We start from the raw sequence: 22132 nt of genomic DNA, 5'->3' as shown, positions 1-22132 counted from the left end.
TGCAGTCTCACTCTGTCGCCCAGGCTGGAGTGCAGTGGTGCAATCTCGGCCCACTGCAACCTCCGCCTCCGAGGTTCAAGTGATTCTCCTGCCTCAGCCTCCTGAGTAGCTGGAACTACAGGTGCGTACCAGCACGCCTGGCTAATTTTTGTATTTTTAGTAGAGACGGGGTTTCACCATATTGGCCAGGCTGGTGTCGAACTCCTGACCTCGTGATCTGCCCAACTCGGCCTCCCAAAGTGCTGGGATTACAGGCGTGAGCTACTGTGCCCAGACCAAAGCTGTTATTTATTTATTTATTTATTTATTTATTTATTTATTTATTTATTTATTTTTGAGATGGTGTCTCGCTCTGTCGCCCAGGCTGGAGTGCAATGGCCCGATCTCGGCTCACTGCAAGCTCCACCTCCCAGGTTCACGCCATTCTCCTGCCTCAGACTCCTGAGTAGCTGGGACTACAGGTGCCTGTCACCATGCCTGGCTAATTTTTTGTTTTTTAGTAGAGACAGGGTTTCACAGTGTTAGCCAGGACGGTCTCGATCTCCTGACCTCGTGATCCACCCGCCTCGGCCTCCCAAAGTGCTGGGATTACATGCGTGAGCCACTGCGCCCGGCCAGCTGTTATTTTTAAAAAGGATTATAAAAGTTTTACAAACTTGCGTGAAAACCATTACTGAAAGCCTAAAAATCGTGGCTACAGGGCTGGCATTTACTTGCAGATATAATTTCGTTACCACTGAACAAGGAATCTAGGGTAGGATCACTTCACATATAACAAAGTGTGAAATACTGGAAAGGAAAGAAAGAATTTTTACCTTCAGAGAGGAAATCAGGCATTTTATCATATGGTTTGCCCTCCGGGGACAGCAAGGTGCTTAAAAAGCAGCAAGGAGGCAGGAGAATCCCTCAAAAGGTGGCAAAAGTTAGCATTTAGGCAGAGTTCAGTCCTTTACTATTGGTGACACACTGGACAGGACTGTCCACTCACAGGCCCCCAGGTCACGAGCCTTAAATCAAGTGCATGTCGGACCAATTCTAAGGAATGCAGCCACAAAATTTAAAAAGCTGCTGACAGCAAAATTCACATTGTCCAGTACTGGATCAATTCACATTTTAGTTACTAATTCAATTTGCAAGGATTAAATAAAAACCAGCAAGATTGAGATAAACATTGCCAAAAATACAGTATTGCTTAAAAGTGCTTAGAAATGAGTTCTTTCACCTATAATTCATTTTCATCTCATTTACTCTGCTCTGTGCATAGGGATAAGGCCTTATTGTGAGCAACTGAGATCACTGAAATAAGCTCTCAGCATCCAAATAAAGCACAGAATCTATACAGAGACAGGCTAAGATGTTGCTTTTGGGTTTGATGAGCCAAGGGAGAGCCAGCTGGGCAGCAAGCCCTCCCCGTGGCCTCTGTCCTCAGAGGTCCTCACCATTCTGAACTCCTATGGTAGTAGTAGCCCTCTATGGAGGCTGCTGACTTCTGAAAGCAGATGTAGTAGAACCCGGCAAAAGAAGCACCACTGATGTCTTTGATCGTGTGATCTGGGACCAGAAACTGTTCCTGCACACAGATGAAGAGGGTCAGTAACAGATAGCATTCTCTGACCACCCACGGGGCCTCCCTGTTAAGCATCAGGGGGTTCTAAGGACCACTGGAGAAAAATATAGGATCTCATAGTCTAACCTTGACTTGCTGGGTGATGGCGGGCCCGTGGCGTCTCAGCCTGACTTCTAAAAAGCGTCCATGTGCTCCTGGAGTATTCTATATACTAAAGTGACAAACTGTGTCTTGAGCTCACTAGGATCAGCAATTCAGAGAAGGTACCATGGCCGAAACATCTAATATATAAATCAATACCTACTCACCTGCCTGTCTGCTTGCCTCTCTATCTTTCAGAGACCACAGACAATCAACCTGGGAAGAGCGAAGTTTCTGCTCCAGTTCTCAGAACTGTCAACAGATGCTTGATAACATCTAGAACAGTGAGTCGCTTCTGTAGGTCTGTGGACCATTCTGAGTGCAAATCAGTTGCCAGTAGCCCCTGTGACACCTCCTCCAAGAGCTTGACGCCTTGTCAAAAGCAGTCAGAACGGTACTGTTCTTTACCAGGGACCTTAGGAGAGAGGCAAGCTTGCCACCTCTGCTGGAGCTGAAAGCTGGAAACCCAGGTCCTGGCACCTACTTTCCCAGAGAGATGAGGTCAGAAGCTCCAGGGCCTCAGGTGGTCTACTAAAGGACCACAGATGAGCCACCCTGAGACATTCTTTGGAGGCAAAACAAGCCCATTGCTTTTTAAACAAATTTAAGACACTCTCCCATTCCTTATTCAATTTCTAAAATTGTGGCTTTTAAAATTAATTTTAAAATTCAGGTCGGGTGTGGTGGCTTACGCCTGCAATCCCAACACTTTGGGAGGCTGAGGTGGGTGGATCACCTGAGGTCAGGAGTTCGAGACCAGCCTGGCCAATATGGCGAAAACCCATCTCTACTAAAAATACAAAAAATTAGCAGGGCATGTTGGCGGGCACCTGTAATCCCAGCTACTTGGGAGGCTGAGGCAGGAGAACTGCTTGAACACGGGAGGGGGAGGTTGCAGTGAACCGAGATCGCGCCATTGCACTCCAGCCTGGGCAACAGAGTGAGACTGTCTCAAAAAACAAACAAACAAACAAAAAAACCCAAAAATTAGCCAGGCGTGGTGGTACGCGCTTGTAGTCCCAGTTACTCAGGAGGCAGAGGCAGGAGACTTGCTTGAACCTGGGAGATGGAGGTTGCAGTGAGCCAAGACTGTGCCACTGCACTCCAGCCTGGGCAACAGAGTGAGATTCCGTCTCAAAACAAACAAAATTCAAACAATAAACTTCCTTTAACAGGTTGTTCAGTTGACATGTTTCCCGCTAGATGGCAAGCTCGTGAGCATACTGTTCCCTGTTTACTCTCTGCATCTGGCAACCTACTGGAAGAGTGGTGATCCCCACTTCTTTTTTTTTTTTTTTTTGGTGAGACAGAGTCTTGCTCTGTCACCCAGCCTGGAGTGCACTAACGCAATCTTGGCTCACTGCAACCTCCACCTCCTGGGTTCAAGTGATTCTCCTGCCTCAGCCTCCCGAGTAGCTGGGATTACAGGCGTGCACCACTACACCTGGCTAATTTTTGTATTTTTAGTAGAGATGGGGTTTCACCATATTGGCCAGGCTGGTCTCGAACTCCTGACCTCGTGATCTGGCTCTCTTGGCCTCCCAAAGTGCTGGGATTACAGGCGTGAGCCACCGCGCCCAGTGATCCCCATTTCTTTTTTTTTTTTTTTTTTGAGATGGAGTCTTGCTCTGTCGCCAGGCTGGAGTGCAGTGGCGTGATCTCAGCTCACTGCAACTTCCATCTCCCAGGTTCAAGTGATTCCCCTGCCTCAGCCTCCTGAGTAGCTGCGACTACAGGGGCATGCCAACATGCCCGGCTAATTTTTTGTATTTTTTAGTAGAGATGGGTTTTCACCATGTTGGCCAGGATGGTCTCGATCTCTTGACCTCATGATCTGCCTGCCTCTGCCTCCCAAAGTGCTGGGATTACAGGTGTGATCCACCACGCCCAGCCGATCCCCACTTCCTAAAGTGGTTAGCTATGCAAAATAAAGACCAGGAAAGGCAACTCAATATGATTCATCTTTATGAAAGCTGACAAGATTTCAAGATAAAATGACTTTTTCCCTGCAGACTGGGGACTAGGGGTTGGTATGTTCTCAAAGTTATTTAACAAACTGGCTTCCTGATTTTGCTATTCTGGGGCTGTAAATATCACGTTATCAAAGCAGGGAGCACAAATGACCTCGCAGCTAAAAGCCAATCCATCAAGTCAGTCAGGTGGGGCTCTCTGAGGTCTGCTGAGTCAAAAACCCGTGTTCCATTCCCGGTCCCTCATTTCCTGAGCTGGAGGAAAGTAGAGGAGGTGAGACTTTCCTGAGCTCTGGGAAAAGGATGTGGTGGAGAGCACCTGGCCCACGGATGGTGTTTAAGCCTGTAGAGGGATCTGGGTACAACTGATGACTAAGTTCAAAGCAAGTTTGGCTCTGCCTTGAATCCACAGAACCCTTGGAGTGATTCAACCTGGGGGTTCAACAAGATTCTTGGGTGGGAGAAAGGAAAGAGAGAAGACAATGTTAGAGGCGGCCACCTAGGTCCGAATCCACTTGCTACCCACCAAAAGCACAGCGAGGAGGAGCTGTCTGGGACATCAGCAGTTAACCAGTACGTGCCCTGGAGCTGGGCCCACTTTTTACAGGTGTGCAAAGACCCTGCCATGAAGACTTTGCCATGAAAACCAGCTGTGACGAGCACTGGACATGAGGAGCCCTTGGTTAGAGTGGATATGTAGGTGCAATACAGGGCCTGGCTTGCTGGGAGTCTGGAGGGCCACCTGGTGGGAACTTACCTTCCACCTCATGAAGACGTAGTCTCCATTCTTCAGCTCTTCATAATCAAAGTCATCTGAGTTAAATGATTTTGCATACTGATAAAAAGCCAGAAACTTGCCCTGAAAGCAGAAAAGAGAGTGTGCCGATTGACTGAGAGAAGGAGAGGCTGCTCTCAGAACTATGCTTACGTGCCCAGGTAAACTCACCTTCCCAAGGCATGACAGCTAGGGATGCGGCTCCCAAAAGGGCAGCTAAGACCAAGTAACAGATGGGGCCCTATGGTCACCCCATTGAATGCAGACTCAACCCTGGGGCAGATACCTGGACTCCAGCTGGGGCCCCACTGCCCTACGCCTGCCTTGTTAACATGGCCGAGGAAAAGGCCAAAGGATGGGAATGGTGAACAGACAGACAAAATAAACAGACGAAAGCTAAGAAAAATTAATGAGAAGACATCTGCAAGTAAATCCGAAGTAGCAAAAAGAGCCATGCAAAACAGCTTAGAAACAGCCTGCCCAGTCTCAGAGAAGAGGGCTTTGTGAAGCTTGTGTCTCTGCATCATCTAGGGGCTTGGGCCAGCTAGCTAAGCAGACACTAGAAACACATGATAGCCTTGTCCTTCGATATCTGTGAGGGATTGGTTCCAGGACCCCCATGAATACCAAAATCTGCAGATGCTTAAGTCCCAGATATAAAACAGTGCAGTATTTGCAGATAACCTACACACATCCTCCCCTATACTTTACAGCATCTCTAGATTACTTATAATACCTAATTCAATGTAAATACTAAGTGAATAGTGGTTATACTGTATTGTTCAGGGAAAAATATCAAGAACAAAAAATCTATACATCCGCTGGGTGTGGGGGCTCATGCCTGTAATCCCAGCACTTTGGGAGGCCAAGGCAGGCGGATCACAAGGTCAGGAGATCAAGACCATCCTGGCTAACACGATGAAACCCTGTCTCTACTAAAAATATGAAAAAATTAGTTGGGTGTGGTGGTGGTCGCCTGTAGTCGCAGCTACTTGGGAGGCTGAGGAGGAGAATGGCGTGAACCCGGGAGGCGGAGCTTGCAATGAGCCGAGATCGTGCCACTGCACTCCAGCATGGGCAACAGAGCGAGACTCTGTCTCAAAAAAAAAAAAATCTATACATCATCAGTACAGATGCAATTTTTTTTTTCAAATATTTTCAAACCGTGGCTGGTTGAATCCACAGATACAGAACCCACATATATGGAGGGCTGACTACATTTACAACAGATTAGGAATAGGTTACAAAACTGTATTTTATGATCCCATTTTTTAAAAAAAGACAAAAAACAAGTATACACTGTATACCCAAAAGAGATTCAGGAAGAGGTTAACAGCTATTTTAGTTTTAGGTGTTGCCATAGATGACTCCTTTTCCTCCAGCTTTTCTATTTTTTCAAATATTTTTAAACAAGCATGTGTTAATTTGATAAGAAAACATCTTAAATAAAAAATCAAGATACAGAGATATTAAGTCATAGATTTTGTCACATAGATTTATTTTATTATTATTTTTTGAGACAAAGTCTTGCTCTTGTTGCTCAGGCTGGAGTGCAATGGCATGATCTCAGCTCACTGCAATCTCTGCCTCCCAGGTTCAAGTGACTCTCCTGCCTCAGCCTCCCGAATAGCTGGGATTACAGGTGTGTGCCACCATGCCTGGTTAATTTTTATATTTTTGGTAGAGATGGGGTTTCACCATGTGGGCCACGCTGTTCTCGAACTCCTGACCTCAGGTGATCCGTCTGCCTCGGCCTCCCAAAGTGCTGGCATTACAGGCGTGAGCCACCACGCCTGGTGTCACATTGACATTTTTATCCTATGTAGACTGAATATATGGAATATTGACTTTATAGTACCACTATAATAGCAACTTAAATACCACTCAGGAAAATCTGAGGATGCAATACAATATCTCTGATTCTAGTTTATAATGAAAAAATGACAGCCTAGGTGAAGTGTATTAGACATTGTAAATCTCAGACAAACCCAGGTGCAGTACAGAGCTCCAGGAGTCCCGCGTGGGAACCTGGGAGTCCTCCATGAGTGGTGAAAGTTAGGGGAAATGCTGAGTACTACAAAAGCAGCCACAAACTGTTGGAGGAGGAAGCACTCCATAGGTTCAGCTCCCTGGCTCAACCACACCTCACATGCCAGTACCAAGGGTGGCCTTCTTAGTTCCTCTCTCACCCAAAATGTTTCAGTCCAGTCTAGCAGAGTCTGCAGATCCAGATATCTTCCAATGTTCTAATGGAAGTCAATGGGAAAATTAAGAGTTGCTTTCCAAGTATTTAATTTGTAGTCAACCTAGCCTAAAACTGAGTGTCACTGGGCCTCAAAGACTTTGCTTTTTGCAGGACCAATATGAAATGGAAAATAGAGTTGAATGGGAGAGAGGCTGTGGTTTACTACAAGGAAGAACCTTCTATTCTGGGACTGTACAGGAGAGGAAGGAGCCATCTCGTGAGGCAGCAAGCCATGCAGGAAGAGCCTAGCCCTGGGCAGGGGTGGGCGCAGATGGTACTAGGGAGCCCTTCCAACTCCACCTGCTGGTGGCCAGCACCTTCATACACCACTTGGGCTCCCCCAACCTTCTGGATACTCAGGTCTTGTGCATTCTCTTGTATCACAGAGAGACACAAATGACTGTCTAGTTTTTAGTGTCCATTTGCTACAACAATCAAAATGTATAGAATTCAAAAAACGCTTTAAAAAGCTCAAGTTTAAATTTAAATTTAACTGAACCTCAGTATTTGATAGATCTCCTTTTTTTACTCAAGTAAAAAACAGCTTGGGGCTGGGCATGGTGGCTCACGCCTGTAATCCCAGCATTTTGGGAGGCTAAGGCAGGAGGATTACTTGAGGCCTGGAGTTCAAGACCAGCCTGGCCAACATGGCGAAACCTTGTCTCTACTAAAAATACAAAAATTAGCCAGGCACGGTGGTGCACGTCTGTAATCCCAGCTACTTGAGAGGCTGAGAGATGAGAATCACTTGAATCTGGGAGGCGGAGGTTGCAGTGAGTGGAGGTTGCAGTGAGCCGAGATTACGCCACTGCACTCCAGCCTGGGTGACAGAGTGAGACTCTGTCTCAAAACCAAACCAAACAGAACAGAACAAAACAAAACAAAAACCAAAAAAACAGGTTGGGTGCAGTGGCTCACACCTATAATCCCAGCACTTTGGGAGGCCAAGGCAGGAGGATCACTTAAGATCATGAGTTCAAGACCAGCCTGGGTAACATAGGGAGACTCTGTCTCTACAAAAATAAAAGAAAATGAGCTCAGTGTGGTGGCACGTGCCTGTAGTTCTAGCTACTCGGGGCGTGGAGGTGGGAGGATTACTTGAGCCCAGGAGGTTGAGGCTATAGTGAGCTATAATCATGCCATTGCACTCCAGCATAGACGACACAGCAAGACTCCAACTCTAAAAAAAAATTTTTTTAAATAAAATAAACAAATAAAAAACATTAGTAAGCAAAGCAACCGATCTCTAGTGAGGTGAACTCAAGACAAGGGTCTGCGGGAGTTCTCTCCACAGACTGCTGTGCCAGAACCAGGGGAGAGTTTAGATAGCCAGGTGTGAGAGGCAATGGGAAGAACGAGTTCTAGAATCTTTGCTACTGACACAGCCATTTCTGGTTGGTTTATGGAGGGTAAACCCATTGAACTTCTTCAATGTTAAACAAAAATTCACCATCACCATGGTCAACTAAAGCAAAAGGATATTAGACAGGTTGAGAAAATGATTTTTTTTTTTTTTTTGAGACGGAGTCTCGCTCTGTTGCTCAGGCTGGAGCACACTGGCACAATCTCGGCTCACTGCAAGCTCCGCCTCCTGGGTTCACGCCATTCTCCTGCCTCAGCCTCCAGAGTAGCTGGAACTACAGGTGCCCACCACTACGCCCAGCTAATTTTTTGTATTTTTGGTAGAGACGAGGTTTCACCGTGTTAGCCAGGATGGTCTCAATCTCCTGACCTCGTGGTCCGCCCGCCTTGGCCTCCCAAAGTGCTGGGATTACAGGCGCAAGCCAACGCGCCCAGCCGAGACACTGATTTTTGAAGACATGGTACTCATAATGACAACAAATGAAAAGATCCCAGGACACTAACTGTCTTGAAGCATTCACTACTGCTGAGTGAGAATGCTCTACACTTGACAGTTAAAAAGCGGGGCAGCAGGATTTATAGTGGTGTACTTAAGACAAGACTATACTTGTCTCTCAGCAGCCAGGATAAAAAGAAATGATGTGGCTCTGCCCTGATAAGCCAGCGGGCAGGCAGATTCCCACAACATCATCTCCATCTCATGCCAGCCCCGAAGCCGGAGGTCATCATTGCATGTTTCACAGGGTTTTCCCCAAGCAGAGGTGATTTGAAAGGAACAGTGGACAGAAGATGGACAAACAGGTGGGAAGGATGGGGGGACACTGTTAAGATTCTGATAGCTGAGCAGAGTTCTGGCTGGAACTCTGGGGTTGCTATCATCAGACAACCATTTGCTATTTAAGCAGCAGGTCAGATCGTATTTAAACTGTCCTCATAAGGAAGACGGAACAACCGAGGTCTGTGTGCAGTGCAACCTTTTACTTGGTTGCAAAGCCCCAGTAATCCTCAATAAGGGACAAGGTCTCTGGCTCCCAGCATTTCTTCAATTCTCTAGCAGCCCCTGGATGACCCAGCACAGATCAGATTTACTCACCCAGTGTTTCCGATCAACATCTTCATCTGCATCCCACTTGCGAGTTAAGAAAGGGTGTTTTTTGCTGATTATTTCTCCTTCGAAGAAGGTCGTAAGGGTTGGATACTCCTATGGTAAAAACCCAAATATCAAAATAAGATGTTGAGTGAGAGTTTTTAACCTTTTTACAAAGGAAGAATAAACTTTGCTTTAACTTCTTTCCAGTACCTAGACACTGCTACCTGACAATCCAAACCAGAGTTAGATCCAGCCAGTTTGCCAACAGGCTGTGGCAATGGACCTGAATCTAAATCACCCAGAGAATGAAGGGTTTCCTGGATTTTGCCAGCAGCAGACAGCCCTTCTTTGACTTCAATTGTTACATGCTAGTCTCTTAGAAAATAATTTGGATGTTTCCACAAATAAATGTTTAATATTCTAGCATACAAAGCAGATCATAACTTGGTAGATTTTACTTTCCAAGGTTAGACCCAAAGAGGCTCCAAAATCACTGTGTTTACCACTAAGGCTCCCTCAAGCCACTGGTTCTCCAACTGGCTCAGTCATTTGTCCCTTTTACACCAATTCTCCAAGGTTCCAGGGTGGATTTTGGGGTAGAATACTTTTTTATTTTTCCTGAGACAGAGTCTTGCTCTGTCGCCCAGGCTGGAGTGCAATGGCACAATTTCGGTTCACTGCAACCTCCTCCCACACCCTGGGTTTAAGTGATTCTCCTACCTCAGCCTCCCGAGTAGTTGGGATTACAGGTGGCTGCCACCACGCCCACCTAATGTTTGTATTTTTAGTAGAGACGGGGTTTCGCCATGTTGGCCAGGCTGGTCTCGAACTCCCGACCTCAGGTGATCCACCCGCCTTGGCCTCCCAAAGTGCGAGGATTACAGGTATGAGCCACCGCACCCAGCCTAGAATACCTTTTATTTTGGCCAGGCACGGTGGCTCACGCCTGTAATCCCAGCACTTTGGGAGGCCGAGGTGGGAGGATAACCTGAGGTCAGGAGTTCAAGACCAACCTGACCAACATCGAGAAACCTCATCTCTACTAAAAATACAAAATTAGCCGGGTGTGGTGGCGCATGCCTGTAATCCCAGCTACTCGGGAGGCTGAGGCAGGAGATTGCTTGAACCTGGAGGCGGAGTTTGCAGTAAGCCGAGATCACGCCATTGCACTCCAGCCTGGGCAATAAGAGTGAAACTCTGTCTCAAAAAAAAAAAAAAAAAAAAAAAGTAAATACTTTTTTTCAGTGTTCTACATGTTCAGAGAAACTTCTAGTAATGAACTATACAAATGGTCCCTGAAGGTAGTCTTAGAATACCTTGATACATAGGGATACGTTTAATTCTGTCACATGAACTAAGAACAACTTATATGAGGAAAAACATATGAACTAAAAACAATTTATATGAGGAAAAACATATGTAAATCGTGTCTGAATGTAAAAACCACACCGTTGAAAACGTAAGCAAGAAGCCATGTGCTGGCTTGGGTGCTTTGTGAATTGCTCTTTGTTCATGCGTTAATAAGTAGGCACAAATGATTTTAAAAAAGATTAATAAGACAAAAAGTTAACACCGTAAAAAGTCTACAATTTCTCTGCATTTGTAGAAACCAACCAAGCACCCACCTCTCAGGCTACCTTGCCAAGCCCCTGGTGTCTGCCAGGAGCATGGTTATGAGAGTCACTGGCCTGGAAAACCACAGATTACAGTCCTAACGTCAAGGACTGCAGAAGGCCCACGTTTTTCCTTCAGATCAGAGGTAAGCCCCTCTTATTCTGCATCAAACACCTCATTCTGATGGCTTTGCCACATCTACCAACCTGGCCTGCATGTAGTGTAGGACCTTCCTGAGAGAGGCTGCCACAGTAAAAGCCACTGGCGCAGAGGCTCCCAGGAAACAGAACGTCACCACCGCTGCAGGTGGCTCAGGAGGCCTGCTTTAGGATGACACCATGGAGGGGATCTGTTTCCTTAACAGTGAACTTAAAATACGATAAATCTAATACTGCCCCAAACCCACAACCCCCCTATCCTAACACTGTTGCTGGATTCTTCACAGAAATATTTAAATACATAGATTGAAAAAATGAGAGAGGAGAAATTTTCCTAAATGTAAACCTAATTTTTAAGGTATAAGCTAACTTTTTTTTTTTTTTGGGGGGAGGGACAGAGTCTTGCTCTGTTGCCCAGACCGGAATGCAGTGGCGCGATCTCGGCTCACTGCAACCTCTGCCTCCCGGGTTCAGGTGATTCTCCTGCCTCAGCCTCCTGAGTAGCTGGGATTACAGGTGCATGCCACCACGCCTGTCTAATTTTTTGTATTTTTAGTAGAGACGGGGTTTCATGGTGTTAGCCAGGATGGTCTTGATCTCCTGACCTCATGATCCACCCGCCTCGGCCTCCCAAAGTGCTGGGATTACAGGCGTGAGCCACCGCACCCAGCCGGTATAAACTAACTTTTTTTTTTTTTGAGACGGAGTCTCGCTCTGTCGCCCAGGCTGGAGTGCAGTGGCACGATCTCGGCTCACTGCAAGCTCCGCCTCCTGGGTTCACGCCATTCTCCTGCCTCAGCCTCCCGAGTAGCTGGGACTACAGGCGCCCGCCACCACGCCCGGCTAATTTTTTTTAGTATTTTTAGTAGAGACGGGGTTTCACCGTGTTAGCCAGGATGGTCTTGATCTCCTGACCTCGTGATCCACCCGCCTCGGCCTCCCAATAAACTAACTTTTAATTATAATCTGTTCTAGGAAAGACTACTAAGGAAAAAAGTTCTCAATAAATCAGCACCTGCATTTGAGATTTTAAACTAGAAGCTATTTATTTTTTTTTTTTTTAGATGGAGTCTCGCTCTGTCGCCCAGGCTGGAGTGCAGTGGTACAACCTTGGCTCACTGCAACCTCCGCCTCCCGGGTTCAAGCAATTCTCTGTCTCAGCCTCCCGAGTAGCTGGGATTACAGGTATCCACCACCACGCCTGGCTAATTTTTGTATTTTCAGTAGAGACGGGTTTCACCATCTTGGCCAGGCTGGTCTTGAACTCCTAACCTCGTGATCCACCCGCCTCGGCCTCCCAAAGTGCTGGGATTACAGGCATGAGCCAACTAGAAACTGTTTATATTATTTTTCCGAGTTTCAAGCTTTAATCTTTTTTCTGAACTTCCTTGAAAGGGATAGGATGAAATGATGAAGAGGTTTTAATACAAGGCCAAGCCTGGTGGCTCACACCTGTAATGCCAACACTCTAAGGGGCCAAGACAGGAGGATCACTTGAGCCTAGGAGATCAAGACCAGCTTGGGCAACATAGTAAGACCCGGTCTCTATTTTTAAAAAAGGGAGGGGTGGGGAGGAGGTCCTAATATGATTAAAACACTTACGGTTTTCTTAATGAATAATTCTGCATTGACTTCTTTGTAAACATACTTTAGGCAGTATATCAGGGTGACTACAGGGTACCCTCAAACTTTGAGAATTAAATAAAATAAATACCTAATAAATGAGATTCAGTGTGTACAGAAGTCACCGAAAAGATAAAATATTCTCAGAGCAGGAACAGGAAATTCAAGCACTTTATTACAGCCCAGTGAGGGGTAATTTATAGAGTGGACGAAAAACCATGTCAGAAGAAAGGATATCGAGAAATGAGTAACAGAGGCAGCAAAAGCAGGAGTGGGCATCCCTTGGTGGGTCTGGCTGTTGTCAGACATTTAAGTCCCCCAACTAATCCTCCCACTGATTCCAGGCTCACCCAAAACTGTGTGGTGATGGGTACCACGACTTTCCATGTAGACCTGTCTTCTGGGGGATTAACATTCAATTGGCCGATAAGTCAACAGGAACTTCTGGAACATACAGGAATCTCATTCTGTGACAAAAACTGGCACTTTTGTTTTTGTGAGTTTTGGTAGGTGTGACCTGTCTCCCTAGTTAAGCACAAGTCTAGCACAACTTCAGCTGGAGCTTCCAACCCTTCCAAACCCAAGTAATGAGTAAGTGGGGGGCCTGCCCATGGCCCCCAAAGGCTGGGCTCCCAGGTACCCCCTGAAAGCTGCTGGGTTCTCCGGAAAGGTCGCCTCTCTTGACTGACGGATGGCTCAAAAGTGCAAAAAGAATGTTATTTCATATTTATTCTTTACATTTCTAGAATTTCACTTCCAGAAGGCATGAAAACAAACTTTAAAGCTCTGTTTTGCAATGTGGCAATTCCTCAAAGAGCTAAAAACGGAACTATCATTCGATCCAGCAATCCCATTATTGGGTACATACACAGAGGAGTATAAATCATTCTACTATAAAGATACATGCATGCAAATGTTCACTGTAGCACTATTCACAATAGTAAAAAGTGGGTCAACCTAAATGCCCATCAATGACAGATTGGATAAAGAAAATGTGGTATATATACACCAAGGAATACTATGCAGCCATAAAAAGAAATGAGATCATGTCTTTTGCATGAACACGGGTAGAGCTAGAGGCCGTTATCCTTAGCAAACTAATGCAGGAACAGAAAACCAAATACCACCCTTATAAGTAGGAGCTAAATGATGAGAACTCATGGGCTCAAAGAAGGAAACAATAGGCTCAAGCCTGTAATCCCAGCACTTTGGGAGGCTGAGGCAGGCAAATCACCTGAGGTCAAGAGTTCAAGACCAGCCTAGCCAACATGGTGAAACCCCATCTGTACCAAAAGTACAAAAAAAATTTAGCCTGGTGTGGTGGTACATGCTACCTGGGAAGCTGAGCAGGAGAACTGCTTGAACCTGGGAGGCAGAGGTTGCAGTGAGCAGATATTGCACCACTGCACTCAAGCCTGGGCAACAGAGCGAGACTTCATCTCAAAAAAAAAAAGAAGGGAAGAACAGACAATGGGGCCTACTTGAGGGTAGAGGGTGGGAGAAGGGAGAGGAGCAGAAAAAATAACTATTCAGTACTAGGCTTAGTACCTGGGTGACAAAATAATCTCCACAACAGTTACATAGGTAAACTGTGACATAAGTTTATCTATAGATCAAACCTGCGCATGTACACCCAAGCCTAAAATAAAAATTAAAACAAACAAAAAAAAAGCTGTGCTTGTTTGTGAATGTGAGGTAGCTAAGAGGCCATTTATCTTTTTTTTTTTTTTTTGACACGAAGTCTCACTCTGTTGCCCAGGTTGGAGTCCAGTGGCATGATCTGAACTCACCACAAACTCTGCCTCCTGGGTTCAAGCGATTCTCTTGCCTCAGCCTCCTGAGTAGCTGGGATTACAGGTGCCCGCCACCATGTCCAGCTAATTTTTGTATTTTTAGTAGAGATGGGGTTTCACCATGTTGTCCAAGCTGGTCTCGAACTCCTGACCTCAGGCGATCCAGCTGCCTCAGCCTCCCAAAGTGCTGGGATTACAGGCATGAGCCACCGTGCCTGGCCTATCTCCATTTTAGTAGATACTTTTCCATATTGTATACGTGAGGAAGGCAACTACTATGACTAAAACCCAAATTATAGTTTAATTAAAATAAATTAAAAATTTGATATTTTTGCCAGGCACGGTGGCTCATGCTTGTAGTTCCAGCACTTTGGGAGGCCAAGGTGGGTGGTTCATCTGAGGTCAGGAGTTCAAGACCAGCCTGGCCAACATGGTAAAACCCCATTTCTACTAAAAATATAAAAATTAGCCAGGTGTGGTGGCACATGCCTGTAATTCCAGCTACTCGGGAGGCTGAGGCATGGGAATTGCTTGAACCTGGGAGGTGGAAGTTGCAGTGAGCTGAGATCACACAACTGCACTCCAGCCCAGGTGACAGAGCAAGACTCTTCCTCAAAAACAAAAAATAAAAATAAAAAATTGATATTTTAACAAACATAAATGGAAAAGAAAAAAAACCCAAATATAGGTACAAAATTTATTCAAAGATTCATTGTAGTTTTCTGCATTTTACTATTATCCACGGCAACCATATACTAGACTTATAATTTTAAAAGTTATCAGGCTGGGTGCGTTGGCTCATGCCTGTAATCCCAACACTTTGGGAGGCCAAGGAGGGTGGACATTTGAGGTCAGGAGTTCGAGACCAGTCTGGCCAACATGGCAAAACCCTGTCTCTACTAAAAATAAAAGTTAGTTGGGCAGCGTGGCGCATGCCTGTAATCCCAGCTACTCGGGAGGCTGAGGCAGGAGAACCGCTTGAACTTGGGAGGCAGAGGTTGTGATAAGGTGAGATCACACCACTGCACTCCAGCCTGGGTGACTGAGACTCTGTCTCAAAAAAAAAAAGTTATCGGCCGGGCGTGGTGGCTCACACATGTAATCCCACCGCTATGGGAGGCCGAGACGGGCGGATCATGAGGTCAGGAGATCGAGACCATCCTGGCTAACACGGTGAAACCCCATCTCTACTAAAAATACAAAAAAATTAGCCGGGTGTGGTGGCGGGCACCTGTAGTCCCAGCTACTTGGGAGGCTGAGGCAGGAGAATGGCGTGAACCCGGGAAGCGAAGCTTGCAGTGAGCCGAGATTGTGACACTGCACTCCAGCCTGGGTGACTGAGCGAGACTCCATCTCAAAAAAAAAAAAAAAAAAAAGTTATCACATAGTTGCACAACTTTGTGAATACACTAAAAACCAATGAACTGTATACTTCAAATGGGTGAAATGTATGGTATATGAATTATCTCAATAAAGCTACTAAAAAACATTATTTAAAAAGAATTCTTCTACATCTAAGGCCTGAGCAGGACTTGCTTTAACTCAACACCCCTGCAGCAGCATAACGTGATCTATTTATTGCTCGACCAGGAACAGGCAACTCTGGGGAGGGTATGTGCTCACCAAGGCCACGCCATCTGCAGAGGTTCTGTTAAGAGCCTAGGGCTCCCCTTGGGTTAGCCCCCAATGAAGGGCCATTGTCAGTGCCCCCTCCTCAAAGGAGCCTGACTGCTGCTCTCGACTCACGGGGGCTTCCTAAAGGAAGGGCTACTTGTTCCCGATGGAGAGCTCAATGTCATTAGCATTTCTGTATACTTCTTCAAGATTTCAAATGCTACTTACCATTTCTGTGCAGCTTCTTATCACCCAAATGACTGGTTTTGGAGTCAGCGTTAACATTCCAATGCCTTACACACTTGCTGGTTTCCTTACAAAATTCAGTGTTTATGTTCTGCACCCAGTTAACTAATGTATTTGGCTACCTGAGAGTTGAGCATATTCTGTTTTAGTATCTTTTCTCCTACCACAAACCCAAAGGCTGAAATCCTGTATTTTGCTATCACTTCTACTCCTACTTGATTTGATACAATTCTCGAGTTAAAGAAGAAATACCTTTGGTCTCAACAACAAACTTCATAGGAGATCCTTAATCAGTTAAGCTTCTAATAGAAAAGCAGATAGGAACCAGGACCAGAAACTTGTCTTAAGACTGAGGCTCATCAGGACTTTACAAGAGAATCACATATTAGTACCATATTCGAGTCTGTCATTTTCTCTAACATTCTTTCCTTACCCCCAGAACAAGTCCATTGATTGTCTTAGACAGAGCAGGGATTTTTTTTTTTTTTTTTTTTTTTTTTTTTGAGACAAAGTTTCGCTCTTGTTGCCCAGGCTGGAGCGCAATGGTGCAATCTTGGCTCACTGCAACCTCCACCTCCCGGGTTCAAGCGATCCTCCTGCCTCAGCCTCCTGAGTAGCTGGGATTACAAGCGCCTGCCAACATGCCCAGCTAATTTTTGTATTTTTAGTAAAGATGGGGTTTCACCATGTTGACCAGGCTGGTCTTGAACTCCTGACCTCAGGTGATCCATCCACCTCGGCCTCCCAAAGTGCTGGGATTACAGGTGTGAGCCACCACGCCCAACCCCAATTTTTTTTTTTTTTTAAAGAGAGAGGATCTTCCTAGGTTGCCCAGGCTGGAGTGCAGTGGCTATTCACAGGCATGATCACAGCACATTGCTGCCTTCAAATCCTAGCCTCAAGCGATACTCCAGCCTCGGTCTTCTGAGTAGCTAGGACTACAGGCACACACCACCACGCCTGGCTAATTTATTAAAAATTATTTGTAGCGACAAGGTCTTGCTATGCTGTCCAGGCTGGTCTTGAATTCCTGGCCCCAAGTGATCCTCCTGCTTTGACCTCCGAAAATGTTGGGATTACAGGTGTGAGCCACAGCACCCAGCCTGGAGCAGGAATTTTTAATTCTCAACTTCGCAGATGAGGACACTGAAAGAAGTTAAAGGTCACAGATGCAGGAAGGGGCAGAAGAAGAATGCCACCCCAGCTCCTTTCCACTGCCCCATCCAGCACAGCACTCTGTCCAAATACTGCTGGATCATCAGACCATGAGAGCTGACAAAGGCCAGAGGCCCCCTGCAGCTAGGTCCAGCCTGGGCATTCCCAGCATTCGGAGGGCCAGTCCAGCTACCTCCTTCCACTTCCTGTTTCCTTGCTAATGGGAAAGAAAGGATGCTCCTCCTTGCTTTCTGAAGTCCCAGGAGTTCTGAGGTTTAAAAACTTGGTTCAAAGAAAATACTCTGCACAGCAGGTACTTCTGCTGGAAACTAGATGGTCACTTCCCTTTTTTTTTCTTTTTTTCTTTTTTTGAGACAGGGTCTTGCTCCGTTGCCCAGGTTGGAGTGCATGGTGCTCTTGGCTCACTGCAACCTCTGCCTCTCTGGTTCAAGTGATTCTCTGTGCCTGAGACTCCCAAGTACCTGGAACTACAGGTCTGTGCCACCATGCCCGGCTAATTTTTTTTTTTTTTATGTTTAGTAGAGATGGGGTTTCACCATGTTGGCCTGGCTGGTCTCCCTACCTCAAGTGATCTGCACGCCTCAGGCTCCCAAAGTGTTGCGATTACAGGCATGAGCCACCGCGACCAGTCAGTAACTTTTCATTGTTCCAATGAACTAAGAGGCTTAAAGAACTTAAAAGCTCATTTTTTATAGGACTGATGCTTATCTCAGAAACTGTTAAACTTATGAGGGTGGCAGCTATATTCTTATTATTTTTTCCCCCAAAAAGGGTTAAAAATAAAATCAATAGTGTTGGTTGTGACAATTATGACGTACTTATAAACTTTTCTTTAAAAGATTTGTGAATCTGTACACTTCTCAACAGGACACACTGAAACTGCCTGTTTTATGTTCCCTATACAGTAGCAATGCTCAGGAGTAGTCTGCTTTAATTAGGCCTCAAGGAGTTGAGACCGCCTGCCCTTAACCCCAATGAGCCTGTGGAGCACACCACAGACTTTCTAGTGCTGGTTTGTGTGAGCAAGTGCTTACCTCAGTAAGGCCTTTAATCTTCAAGTACCCACAAAGGTAAGAGTTCCCCGTGTCCACGTGCTGAAAAGAAAGGATACGCAGGCTGTCACAAATAGATAAACTTACTAGGGGACATGCAGGAGGGTACTCTGCAAATCCTGTGAGGCCAGACTGGTGGTCAGTGAACACCCAGGGCAGTCCAAGGCTCACCCAGTCTCTGGAATCTTGATAAGTTCTCCCCACACACATGCCTGTTCTGCCAAAGCTAACTGATCCCAAGACCCTCTCAACTTTCTTCAGCTGAATATCATGAGACTGAAGTGCCTTTCTGAAATGGGGTGCCCACTCAAATTCATTTTCTGTACTATCTTCAACACACGTCTCCCGGTCATCTAGAGACCTTGAGCAATGCTGGGCACAGGGCCTCTGTCTCTGCCTGTACACGTGGTGTCATCCCTAACCTCAGGCTTGACTTTCTTTCTAATGTCTTTCAAGCCTTTTTCTATTTCTGTGTTGCTCAATCATTGGTCTAGGAGGTCTGCTCCTCTTCTAGTTTTTACACTAAACATCATCCTGCATTATCTCTTTATGAAATGGGCAGACTGTTCAGAAATGGCATCTTATAAAGACTTATGTGGTATAAACTTCAGTTATGAACCAAAATGCCAACCAAAAGTCTGACTATATTGTGAATGTCCACTCTATGCATTTTATATATGGATGCTGTGTTTCTTAATGAAAAGAGTCAGGAGCCTAAAATAAATAGAAATAGCAGGCATAGTAGACTTTGAGGTTTAGCAGTCACCAATTACTTTGCTGAGACACTGCCGGATGCCTACCCAACAAACAATTTCCTCCTTTCTGACGCTGGCAGGGCCCAGTTTTTGCTCTGGTACCTACCCACCACGTAAGACTTGGTCAACCTGATGGATCTAAGGCACACAGGTGTCCCTATCCCCTTGCAAGTCATGTATTTAGGGGTGAGTGACCCATTTCTGGTCCATCAGATGTGTAAGTCTCCTGGGTGCATCTGTGAAAAATCCCTGGCTTTTGAAGAGGCACATGAGGAAGAAATGGCTTTTTTGTCCCCTAGTGGTGACAGTATCCGCATGGAGTGTCCAGTCCTGGGGGAGACATCTAGACCACAGGGGAGAAATAGGCCAGGAAATGCTGAGGATGGTAGTATAGAAAGATGGAAAAAACTGGGCCCATCGTAGGCCTCTGAATTAACCAACCAGAAGCCACGTCACCTCAAAACTCCTCCTGATGTGAAATTTCACCCAAATCTATACAGACTCATTCTGAATAGGGAGTTTCAGATTTCATGACAATTGGATTCACTTACAAGGTAAACCCTTGAATTAAAGCAAACCAAGTACAAGGGTACCTGTGGTACACTGAGATTTTAATGTTAAGTGAGGTCTTATTTCAAGAAATTAGAATAGTTTTGTGGCATTTATCAGATTTGTGAACCTGATTACCTCCAATTATACCATAAATCAAATACTAAGCCACGCTTAAAAACTGTAATGAACTTAGTCAACCAGATGATGTCAGCACCAAAGCAAATGAACTTCAATGAAGCCAAAGTGCCTTCACAGTTTGGTGCTGGTGACAAAGGTATTCCCCGTGAAAACTGCCAAAGCATTTTAAATATCCTCATCTGCTGACCTTGGCATTGGACATTATCTAAAACAGCTAATCCACACTAACATGGTTCAGCAAAGAACTTTTATTAAAGGACACATAATTCTAACCTGAGTCTTTAAATTTCATGTATGCAATTCTCATTGAATTCAATATAGTTTGGGGTTTCACAGCTGCTGAAAAGTGTATCAGGTGGCAAGGATACTTGCTAATAAGATTAAAAATTGAAATGTAAATTGGCTAACATTTTGCATGGATTATCACATGCTCAAGAATCAGAATTTCAGCTTGGCCTCCATTCAACCAAGTGTCTCTCTACTCTGCCCAAATTGATCTTGATAATGATTGGTGAACTCAAATACACCACAACGCATACAGCTTTTGCCAAACGGCAGGCGAGCATCTCAAGAAAGATAACAGGGCACGTGTTTAGCAAGAAGGTCTCACAGCACAGCTGTGTCCAACGGCTGTTCTTTTAAATATTCCTTTCACAGCGACCAGGGCTCCCTTCTACTGCTGGCTTCTTAGATGGCAGAGGAGGAAAGAGGAGTCACAGTAAGTGGGGGGTGGAGAGGAGACCCAGTCAGAAACTCACAAAGGTTTGAGGAACTCTTTACACTAGAATCACAGAAAAGAAAGTACTCCAAAACAACAACGACAACAACAAAAACACATGAAAAGATGCATAACAGCACAGTCATTATAGAAATTCAAATCAAGACTACAGTGAGAGACCACTTCAAAAACACTAGGATGGCTACAACAAAAAAGATGAACAGTGAGTGTTGGCGGGGATGTGGAGAAACTGGAACCCTCACCCACTGCTGGTGGAAATGTAAAACAATGCAGGGCCAGTTTCTCAAAATGTTAAAACAGAGTTACCATGTGACCCAGCAATTGCACTCCCAGGTAGTTATCTACCAAAGTGAAATATACATCCACATAAAAACTTGTACATCAATGTTCATAGCAGTATTATTCATAGTAGCCAGAAGTGGAAACAACCCAAATGTCCATCAACTGATCACTGGATAAACAAAATGTTGTATATGCATTCAATGGACAATTGTTACAATGAACAATGCAACAATAAAAAGGAATATAAGTGCTGATACATATTACCATATGGATGAACCTTGAGGACATTATGCTAAGTGAAAGAAGCCAATCTCAAAAGGACAAATACTATATGATTATATGAAATGTCCAGAATAGACAAACAACAACAAAAATAGATGAGCAGTTGCCTAGGATTGGAGTGGGGGTTATGGCTAAGGGTTACATACAAGGTTTCCTTTTGGGGTGATGAAAATATTCTAAAATTAGGTTGTGGTGGTGGTTAAACAACTGTGAATATACTAAAAACTATTGAATTGTACACCTTAAATAAGTGAATTGTATCTAAATAAAGATACAAAAAGAAAGAAAGAAAACAAAACAAAACAAACAAAAAGAAGCTGAGTTATAAAAGGCAGAAGTATTTTAAGTCTAAGAAGGCTGTGTCTGACAAACTAGTCCTGGCTGAAAAACCAGATGATGGGGCAATTCACATGCCACTGACTAGTCGTGATGATGACCAAGCAGCTCACCAATCCAGATGTAGGGCAGCATTCATTGGCATGACCACCACCCCCACCATCAGACATCTTACTCCCAGCCATCCACCAGGTTTCTGCTCTGGGCTGCCTGAGACCTATCAGCCCTGCCCCAACTCAACCACCGCTTCCCCTGGTTCATGATTCTCCTTCTGAAAGGAGCTCAGAAGTGATACCCTAATGACAGAAGGGAGCAGCAGTTGCTGCAGTAGCCAAAGCAGACTCCCCTTTGACCCCTGGCTATCCTGCCAATTGTCCCCTACTACATCAGAAACCATCAAACTGAACAACAGGGACAAATCCAAGATCATCCCAAACGTGACCCACCCAGGGATCTCACCTCCAGAATTCTATGACTAGGTGCAAAACAAACCGAAAAACCCCTGTACCTTCATACTCGACTCTCACATTTTAAGAAGAGGATCACTACATTAGGCACACAGTTATGAAGACAAAAATATTTCAGCCACAATCGTATTTCCATTATAATAAATATCGTGACT

At 45.1% G+C, this 22132-nt stretch overlaps 1 protein-coding gene across 10 annotated transcripts in view; it reads right to left on the bottom strand.

Moving 5' to 3' along the window:
• Positions 1-22132, bottom strand: part of GID4 (GID complex subunit 4 homolog) — a 29278-nt gene that overhangs the window by 4980 nt on the left and 2166 nt on the right. The window contains exons 2-7 of one of the 10 annotated variants that reach the window (XM_031010890.3): positions 18409-18468; positions 9154-9261; positions 4436-4537; positions 1876-1924; positions 1694-1778; positions 1451-1570 (exon numbers count right to left, since the gene is read on the bottom strand). In XM_031010890.3, the coding sequence (XP_030866750.1) occupies positions 1741-1778; positions 1876-1924; positions 4436-4537; positions 9154-9261; positions 18409-18468 (357 nt within the window). In that variant the 3' untranslated portion in view covers positions 1451-1570; positions 1694-1740. The other 9 variants (XM_031010889.3, XM_063706630.1, XM_063706629.1 and 6 more) reach the window with 9 other exon arrangements.

This window comes from Gorilla gorilla, chromosome 4, assembly GCF_029281585.2.
Source record: "Gorilla gorilla gorilla isolate KB3781 chromosome 4, NHGRI_mGorGor1-v2.1_pri, whole genome shotgun sequence".
In the NCBI taxonomy this organism is placed as follows: domain Eukaryota; kingdom Metazoa; phylum Chordata; class Mammalia; order Primates; family Hominidae; genus Gorilla; species Gorilla gorilla.
This window is presented reverse-complemented; position numbering and strand designations above follow the sequence as displayed.